The sequence below is a fragment of the Salvia miltiorrhiza genome, chromosome 3 (genome assembly GCF_028751815.1).
Source record: "Salvia miltiorrhiza cultivar Shanhuang (shh) chromosome 3, IMPLAD_Smil_shh, whole genome shotgun sequence".
Taxonomy (NCBI): domain Eukaryota; kingdom Viridiplantae; phylum Streptophyta; class Magnoliopsida; order Lamiales; family Lamiaceae; genus Salvia; species Salvia miltiorrhiza.
This window is the reverse complement of record NC_080389.1, coordinates 933995-944210: the sequence shown is the minus strand read 5'-3', so window position 1 is coordinate 944210 and position 10216 is coordinate 933995. Positions and strand designations below refer to the sequence as shown.

General features: G+C 35.0%; 2 protein-coding genes across 2 annotated transcripts in view; both read right to left on the bottom strand.

Annotated features, from left to right (window-relative positions):
* LOC131016908 (uncharacterized) overlaps positions 1–10216 on the bottom strand; it is a 1184262-nt gene that overhangs the window by 281883 nt on the left and 892163 nt on the right. The window lies entirely within an intron of this gene.
* LOC131015731 (disease resistance protein RPH8A-like) lies at positions 829–8770 on the bottom strand. Its single transcript, XM_057944150.1, has 2 exons — positions 8710–8770; positions 829–2573 (listed from the first exon to the last, which is right to left on the bottom strand). The coding sequence occupies exons 1-2, from the start codon at positions 8768–8770 to the stop codon at positions 829–831; spliced, it is 1806 nt and encodes a 601-aa protein (XP_057800133.1).

Sequence of the window (10216 nt, the reverse complement as noted above, 5' to 3'; positions counted from 1 at the left end):
CTCGTTTATTTGGCATGCAACAAACATATCAACATTAATACATATTATCATCAAACTAGTTCCAAAGTTTAGTTCAAACTTCACATATTTTTTTGGGGGGTAATTAAAATTTATTCAATCACGCACGAGTGGTGAAACCCAACGAGATACATAGATCAACAAGAGCAGACTAACAACAAAAAAACACTAAAGCTTAAGGCAAAGAGATTGATTACAAATCCAATTTTCCAAGCTAAAGCAGACACAATGAGGGGAAAGATTTGAAATCCAGAACCAAACATATCAACATTAATACATAATAATCAAACTAGTTCCAAAGTTTTAGTTCAAACTTCACACATGAAGATAACATAAAGATACATTTTGAACAAACTAGTACCGGGTTTAATTCAATCAAACTTCAAACCTATACAATACCAACAATTCAATTCAATCAATCATGAAAATGAAATCCACATATAATTATTTGCTTGTTGAGTGATATGATAATCAGTTGTTGTCCAAAAGAAGATTGATCAACCTGCACTCATCAACATTGAAAAATGATCACTTGACTCGATGAGAGACAATACACGTAGAGTACAAGGAAAAAACATGCAGTACTTAATTGTTCATAAGTGATAGGTCCTAATAAGAGAAATTTCTTATTATTTTGTGCACCACAGTAAAATCATTATTTTGAAAACAGTTCTCAAAAATAAACTAGGAACCATGATAATCAACTGCACTTAATATTTATCGACTAAACATAAAACTTAAAAATGGATTGATAAAATGTTGAAAATGGGAGTAGTGCTGCAAGGAAAGCATTAATTACCTGAGTGGATGCTAATCTTCATGAATGTTAATTAAAGGAACATGGTGAATTTTGGGGAAATCCTCTCCTCCTGGAGAAACCCTTTTTGCCAACTCTGGCATGTTATTAACGGCGACTCTTTTAAGAGTAGAAATGCAACGCAAGCCATCTGGAAGCACCTTCAAATTAGGACAATCATGGAGGTAGATTTTAGAAAGAGAAGGCATGGCTCCTTGCTCCACTATCCACTCCCTCAAGTTTGGTAAACCATTTAGTACAAGCCACTTGAGGCTACGAAAACTCGATGCAGGACACCTCATCTGCTCTCCAACAAACGCTCCCGGCATTAACATCAATTCTTTTAAGGAAGGAAACATTCCAAGTATCCCCATTGGATCATCCTCAATTTTAGAGAAAAAAAAGTGCAATCGCACTATTTTTGAGCTAATGAAGGCGCTACTCAGTGGTAGCTTCCCAAACTCAACCATAATGTCCAAGAAACTAAGTTTGGGACATGTGAATAATTGTATCAGCTCATCCTCACTTGTTAACTGCCAATTTCCAGTAACCTCCAACTCACAATGCTTTAACTTATTCCAGTTGTTAGTAATGGCGTCGAGAATAACTATCAAGTGTTTATGATCCCGTATTTCTGCATGAAATTGTCGGAGATTCTTCGAACTACTAGTACAAGTTAATTCATGCAGTGAACTATTGAACCCTACCAGAGTCTCCAATTCATCTACAGCCTCGTCCAATCTCGGTCCACAATATTCCCTTGCCTCACCAAAATAAGGTGGCAGGAACAATCGTAACAACTTCTTCAAAACATCCGGAACTTTAGAAATCGATGATTTGCGTAAATCAAGGGTTTCTAAATATACCAATTTTCTCAGGGACGAGGGTAACTCATCAAGTTTACATGATTGTAAACGCAGACATCTAAGGAGAACAAGATCAATGATTCCTTTTGGTAACTTTCGTCCTTCAAATTTGAATGACTCGATGACAAGCTCCCTTAGATATTTGTATTTCTTAAAATCAACGATACTTTGTGGTGGAAATTCAATAGCTTGAAAATCAATGGCATCATTGAGTATTCGAAGAGATCTTACATCTTCGTGAGGATGAGTTTCTGTAGGGAGTCGATCTTCATATTTATTTCTGAAATGGATAGCCAAATGCCGTTGTCGTGCTCCCCGTGTTATGGTTCTCAATATCCCATCGTTATACTCCAAAATCGCCACACCAAAGTCTTCCTTTTCCCCTATTTTCAGACATAGTTCCCTAACAATATCATGAAGTTTGCATGTAGAAAATTTTCCTATGGGTGGGGGACGATATTCAATTTCATCATCAACTAATTGGACGATGGACGCCATGGCCAACTCATGTAAGAAGAGCTCAGCGGTGTCCATTAAACTTCCATCATTCCCTTGATTTGGAATTATGCCTTGTGCTATCCACATCCCATATAGCTCCTCAACACCTATTATTTCGTCCTCTCTTAATATACCCAAACTTAGAAAGCACGGCTTCAAGTTATAAGGTAGATTTTCATAGCTTAAAGTTACCACTTCCTCAATTTTCCTGTCCATTGCATCGTGGGCTCCATATAGAACTGCCTTGAAGTTCTCATTTACCGACTCCCAATCCTTCACAGATTTTTTATTTCTCAACACCCCACCGAGTATACAAATTGCTAGAGCCAAATTACCACATTTCCCTGCCAATTCTTTCCCGATTTTCTCTAGTAATTTTTCTTCCAAAGCAAATTCTGCACATCAGAATAAAATAATAAATGAGATTCTGATTGGAACTGCTTTTCTTAAGGCTGCGTTTACTTTGATTGATAAATTTATCATGGAAAAATGAGGGATAACAAAAATTTACGCCTTTAAATGCCTCCTTTCTTTTCCCACATTTTATACAAAAGAGAAGTTCACCATTTTTCTTCCTAATTTTCACTTCCGGATATTTCACAAGAAAAATGGAAATAAAAGAATCATAAAAAGGTATTAACCCGTCTCATTGAGAAGTATGATGAAGTAGTATTGGCAATTGAAGAATCGAACTATTTATCAACAATTTTCATTGCTGAGCTGATGAGTTATCTATAAGACACAGGCAATGGTTAAGTAGGTGAGATGAAAGTTCACTTTAAAGCGCATTCTAATCCAAGCTCGCTAAGGTTCTCAAAAAGATAAATCCGAGCTTGTTAAATACAATAATTTAATAAACGGTGAAATTTTGAAAACAAATAAAATTTTCTCTTTCCAAATTTTTTTCTCTCTCGAATTTTCTATCTCTAAAACTTATCTTTTTATATATTTTTTTATTTTCTAACATTTTTTCTGTCATATCCCAGCTTTTAATCACTGATTAAAGGCTTAATTATTGGTAATTAGGGTTCAACATCCATTAATAAAATACGAACTTATATGAATTTGATGATTTATATATGTGATGATTTATTTTTATTTTTATTTTCAATGGACGATGCACTCAAAATATATATTTTGAGTCCATTAATTTTTTTTATGAGGATTTAACATTAGAGTGTTAGATATGAATTTTTATTAATTGTAAAGTGAGCCTATGTGGTTATTTAATTTAGCATTCAAGTATTTTCACGAGTTTTTAATTAGCCAACCCTGAAGAATTTTTACAGTTTCGATAGTTTTATCCTGAGGAATTTTATTTGTCAAATCAACAAACCTCAACTACCCATACCCCTATGATATCCATCAGTCACCCTACTTACCTACTACAGCCCAATTCCAGCCACAAAAGTCAGGCTGTCAATCCCAACTTTTCTACCAAATCAAATGCAGATCCTAACTTTTCTACCAAATCAAATGCGCCATATTAGTTTGACATTTCCCACAACTCAAAGCTCTCTCTTTTATACCAAGCAAAACACCACCGAACAAGGTAAGCTGTGAACTTTGATTTCCTTCCATAGTCCATCTTTCAGATTTCAAAGAAAGCAATATGTGAGATCCTTTTTCATGCTCCACAACCTCAACGGAAAGCTCTCAATGTTTCATCTACAAGTCACTCTGCCCATTTTATCTCACGGTTAGCACCCCAAATTCAGTAAAGCATTTTTTTTTCCAGTATTCAAATCTCTAATGGATAGCAGGCAACAATTTTGCTCTTATGTTATATTCACATATGGATTGAAAGACTTTTGAACAAATGACAATTTCATTACAAAATACATATGCATACAACCTGTTCTTGTATATACATATATGTAAAGCATGTTTATGAAGAAAGAAAAGAAAAGGTTGAGTCTTGAACTATTTTGTTGTGTGGATTGAGGGCCGGTACCGTTGTCTCTATCGTGAGTGTGAAGTCGGAGATGGAAGGGAGCGACGGTGGTGGCGGGAGATGCTACTGTTCGGCCTAGAGAGGGAGGGACACGGCGGTCGGCGGCGGTTCATCACTGCTGTCTGTTCGGCGCGTAGAGAGAAAGAAGGAGCAGGCGGCGGCGCACCGCGGTGGGGCGTTTGCTGTCCTGTTTCCGGCGGCGGCGCGGCTTACGCCATGTCCGTGCGCGTGTGAGAGCATGAGAGATGAGGGCGTGCATCGTGGGGGTTGCAGAGGGCTGCTACTATTCGTCTGTCAAGGAGTCGGCGGATGGCGGTGGTGGCCGTCTGTTTTGCTTGCTGGAGACCGGAGAGGGTGGCGGCCGTGGCTCCGCCGCGGTTGCTGGATAACAGAGAGAGAACAAAGGCTGAGGGGCGAAGGTCTTGCCGGAAAGTAAAGAGAGGCGGCGGTGATACTTTTCGCCGTTGTCAAGGTGAGGCGTCGCGGCGTCTTTGTCGCCGTCGTCTGCCGGAGAGAGAGAGTGAGACCAGCGGCTGTCTGTGTGTTTTGGGAGAAGAGAGAGAGACGAGAATGAAGGGGGAGGGGCGCAGCTTAGGTAGAAGAAGGGGGAAGAAAAGAAGAAGGGTTTGGGTTAGGGTGTTTGAGGTTGGGCCGGGTTTTGGGCCGGGTTTTGGGCCGTTTTTAATAAGTATTTGGGCTTGTTTTTATAGGGCCATGTTCTATTTACTCCGTATTTATAATGGGCTTATTTCATTTAAAAGTTTTGGGCATTTGTTAATTTTTAAATGTTTGGGCCTTGATTAAAAAATATATATATAATGGACCTAATTTATCTAATTAATTTGGGCTTGTATTTATTTAAATTATTTGAGCTCTTATTTATCTAATTTAAATTGAGCTTGATTAATTGATTAATTTAATTACATATGAACCTTTAAATTAATTATTTAAATGGAGTTCATTTATTTCAAGTATTTTTTTTATAAGTGAACTTTAAAATAAAATATTTTTGAGTTAAACTCTTATTTAATGAATTCTTTTCAAAAGGCTTATTAATAAGGTTTATTTGAAAAAGATTACATTGTTTTAAATATGAGAAAGCATGATCTATGATGACATAATTTGTTTATGTAATATTATATGATTTGTTATTAAATGACGGAATATCTGACTTGATGGCGTGAGTAGAATGAGTTATGGTTGATGCGCATGTTGATATTCGAATAAATAGTTTCGAACCTAAATGTTAGTTATGTGATAAATGTTTTGAGTTTAAGGTTTTGAACGAGACGAGACAAGATTAATATGGATGCTAGAACCCTAAAATCATTAAAGGAGATAGTTTAGTTTAGAGATCAACCTCCATCTTTCACGACTTCTTCTCGAAACTTATCGATTCTTCGTCAATAAAGGTTCAGGCGGGAAGTGATAGCTAAAGAGGGAAGTAACTCTACGCCCGTTGTGGGAACGAATAAGGTGGGCATTACTTTTACTATACGTATATAGAGATCCCCTGCGTGTCGTAGGCCTCTTATACGAATGAATGCATGAGATGATTTAACTGTTAATTTCAGTTTTATATATCTATCAAACGAGTTTAATGTTATGTTTGAACAGTTATTTCATTGCAAAATCCTTGAACTGAAAATTATTTCAACTGTTGTCTTGCCATAAATGTTTCAATGTTTGGTATGATATCTATCTGATGTGGCTTTGCCAGTTATTATGCAATCGAATTCGGGTCCTGAGCAGTTGATAGCTATCCTGCCAGGGCTAGTGTACACCAGTGACCGAGAGTCATCTAGCGGGTTGGCCGGTCAAGTGACCGGGAGAGGTGGCCACCTCTCCGGCACAAAGTTCCAGATATGATAGATTACAAGAGAACTTAGTCTGCAGACGAACTTTAAGAATCACAAATGAATTTAGTAAGCTTGGGCCTTTTTAGCGAAAAACTCCCTTGCTGTACTGTTTATGATGGCATGACAATTTACAGTTTTGAAGCATGTATTTTTATACCTAGGCATACGTGCCCACTGAGTATTTTTATACTCAGCCCTGCATGTATTTCTAAATGTGCAGGTTGAGCAGGCGATGGAATGGATCGGTGTTGAGCGGATTTTCCTTTTTATGGTTATGTAATGAAACCTTGAGTATGCATCTCCATATGCACAACTCACACGTTTTTCCGCTGCAAATACTCTGACTTATTTATCATTTCTACTTGAACTTATTACTACTTCATCTTGATTAACTTTCATTTGAAGTCTAGTCGTTATGGTAGGCTCGTTTGTAAATTACCCAAGCGATTATATATATATATATATATATATATATATCACTAGTTTGTTGTTGTTAATGTTGGTTACTTAGCAAATCCCTTAAATTTCTGTTTCTTATTGTTCACCCCAAGTCATAACCCCGGTTAACCCGTCATTGGGATAGTGGGCTGTGACATTTTCTCTCCAAACTTTTGTTTCTCTAAAATTGTTTTGAAAGAGATGAGAATGATATAAAATGTAAATTTATATAAATGAATCATATTCCTTATGCATACCAAATATTTGGAATATTTCATCATTATTCTATTCCAACTTTCATTCCATTTCCCTTTATTTCATTTTTTGAAAATTTCTTGTTTAATTTATGATACTAAAAATAATCAAAAAATAATATAATTAAAAATGAGAAATAATAGAAAATTTCTCATTCAAGGGAAATATCCTTAAAAGGCAATTATGAATACTAAAGTTTATATATTTATGCACCGAATTTATAATAAATTAAACGTGGTCACACCAATTAAAACCTAAATAAGATATTTTAAGAATTGAAATTTTATAGATATTTTAATACAATCTACCAAACATAACTATCTTATATTAATAAACAAACGTTTCAATCAAAAGACATGTTACGCAACAAACGGAGAACCACTTTCATGCTAGAACATGTTTCTCAATGGTACTACTTGTATTTAAGTGATATCTTACTACCACCAAAATCGAAAAGATTGCATTGTTATATTATGACAATATCGATAAAATAATATGATTATATATTAATATATCACATATAATATGTATTAATAACAGGCACTCATGCATTAAATTCTTTTATTGTCATAATATGCAATAAAAAATTATGTAATTTTTTTATTATTACAATACATAATGCATAGTCTTTGTATTAAGAATATATTGAGAAACTTAATTTTTCAATAAAAAAATTATTCTTCTAAAAAAAATTTATTTATTTGAAACCTTTCTTATTTATCAAACTTAATAATTGGCCAAATTATAATTTTAAACAAAAAATAACTATTTATTTGGTAACATAATTAAATTGACGTTACTGTTCAATTAATATTAATGTCAATTACTCCACCCGTTAATTATTGGAATAATATAAGTTGATTTTTTTGTTGTCAGAATAGAACTATTATTATTTTATACTACTCCCTCCGTCCCGCGAGTCTTGACACGTTTGGGTTCGGCACGAGAATTAAGGAGTTGTAGATTAGTGTTTTAAGTGTGTAATTAATAAAGTATAAAATTGATAAAGTATGAGAGAGAAGGTAATAAAAGTGATAAAGTAGAAGAGAGAATATAATAAAGGTGATAAAGTAGGAGAGAGAAGGTAATAATTATTGCCCAAAAAGGAAACGTGTCAAGATTCGTGGGACGGCCCAAAAAGGAAAACGTGTCAAGACTCGCGGGACGGAGAGAGTATATGTTTTCATTTGCTAAATTCTCATCTAAAGTCCATATAGTAATCTTGCTGAAAAACTTAAAAAATAATAATAATAAGAAGAAGAAGAAGAAGAAGAAGAAGAAGAAGATACTTTATATTGTTTCACTGTCGCATAGGTCGACCTATTTTGATTTCGACAAACCTAATTCCTATAATCATTTTATCTTTTACTATTATGGAGTTTAATTGTAGAGTAAAATACGATTTTTCTTGAACTATGTTATATAAACAAACATATTTTATTTTTGAATTTTGGTGACTTAAATTGTAAAAATATCTAGTAATTAATGATTTTTGGTGGCCTTGATCATCCATGTAATGCAAAAATATAGGCACAACATGGGTTAAAATTTAAGTAATTGAGAAAAATAGATATTGTACTCAGAAGTGATTTACTTTTGCACATAAACAATTATTGTGTGATAAATAAGAATTAGTACATTTTTTGAAGTTAGATAATCCATATATCTTCTCATTTTTAAAGAATTCACACCCCTGGTGAAGGCCATATTTCCAAATTGTATTTAATGATGGTACATATTTCATAGAATAAAGTTATTAATTGGATCCATTAGGGATGGCCAATTTGATCAAATTAAATTAAATGGCCTATTTATTTAACTGAACTAAATTAAATAAACTATAATAATAAAATATTACTCCCTCCGTCCCAATAATGTTGTCCCCTTTCTTTTGGGCACGGAGATTAAAGAGTGTAAAATTAGTATGGTAAACTAGAAGGTCCCACATGTTTAACAAGAAATTAAGTATAGCTTAAAATTATCATTATTTCTTCCCCACTTTCCCGGTGACAGCAACAGCCACACCTGCGCCGCCCCCTTCCCCGGCGTCGGCACGACCACCAGCCGCATCGCCGCCTCTCTCCATTCGTCCACCATTCACCCTCTGTCTCCCTCACTCTCTGACTCGACCCCGGATGCATGATCCCACCGAACCAGACATCGCCTCCCGTCTCCCTTTTTTCTCCCATCTGAAAACCCTTCCCTCTCTTGCTTCGATTCTGAATGGCAAAAGAGTCGCCTTAAATCGGAGCCCTAACACCCCAAATCTCCCATGCCCAAAATTCGGCGACCGCATGACCAGAAGGCTGCCGTCGCCGAGCCTCAAATTTGCAGTCTACTCTTCCCTTCGTTCGAGCCCACCAAAGATAAAACACACCACAGAGCAACACCACCACAGAAACAAAGAGATCCACAAATAACAACAACAAAAATCAAAAAATAGAATCTTTTAATTGTTGAGAGAAACAAATGAGAGGGATGAAGAAAAAAAGCCCTAATTTCTGAATTAAAAAAAAACAGAGGAGGAGAGGGCGGAAGCGGCTCGAACGGTGGAGGCGAGAGGACGGAGGCGGAGGCGAAGAGGCGAGAGGCGGCTCGAATGTTGGATGCGAAACGTTGATATAAATGCATTAATTTCAATTGTACAAATATAAATGCGCTTCAAATAATAATAATAATAATAATTTATGTAAAAATGACAATTGTATTATTAAATAAAGCATGGTAATACAAATTAGTAAATTTATAAGTTTTGAAAAAAAAATTGTAGACAATATTCATTGTACTTGATATGATATTATTATTTTTATCACATGCTGAAATCTTAAAGCCACTCCGACTCTTTACTCTTGAAACAACAACGTAAAGTTGACCATGAGAGAATACTGATTTCTTTAGAAAAAACTTCACGTGTGGCATAGATTATTCTCGACTTAATCAACGCACTAAATTGAAAAAGGTAATTACTTTTAATTGACTATCAACGCACTAAATGCATTTATATTTGTACAATTGAAATTAATGCATTTATATCAATGTAATTAATTAATGTGTTAACAAATTTTAAAAATAAAAAGATAAAAAAGTAGAAAAACAGAAGTTACTATTTACGGTAAGCCGACTTTGTTATTATATACTCCCTCCGTCCCAATAAAAGTGGCCACATTTTCTTTTTGGGTGTCCCATTAAAAGTGGCTACTTTCTAAAAATTGCAAAAGTTACTTTAATTAAGTCAACAATTACTCACTAATTTGGTCAACAATTGTAGGCCACTTTCTAAAAATGTCAAAATTACTCACTAATTTGGTCAACAATTGTAGGCCATTTTCTAAAAATTACTCACTAATTTTGGTGGGTCACACTCAATTAAAACATAACAATCCCTTTCTTAATCTCCGTGCCCAAAAAAAAGTGGCCACTTTTATTGGGACGGAGGGAGTATTATATAGATATAGATTTTGCCACGTTGAGGTAGTAAATAGTTTAACCCTGACTATAGATAGGGACACCATCGATAGGGCAGAATTTGGTA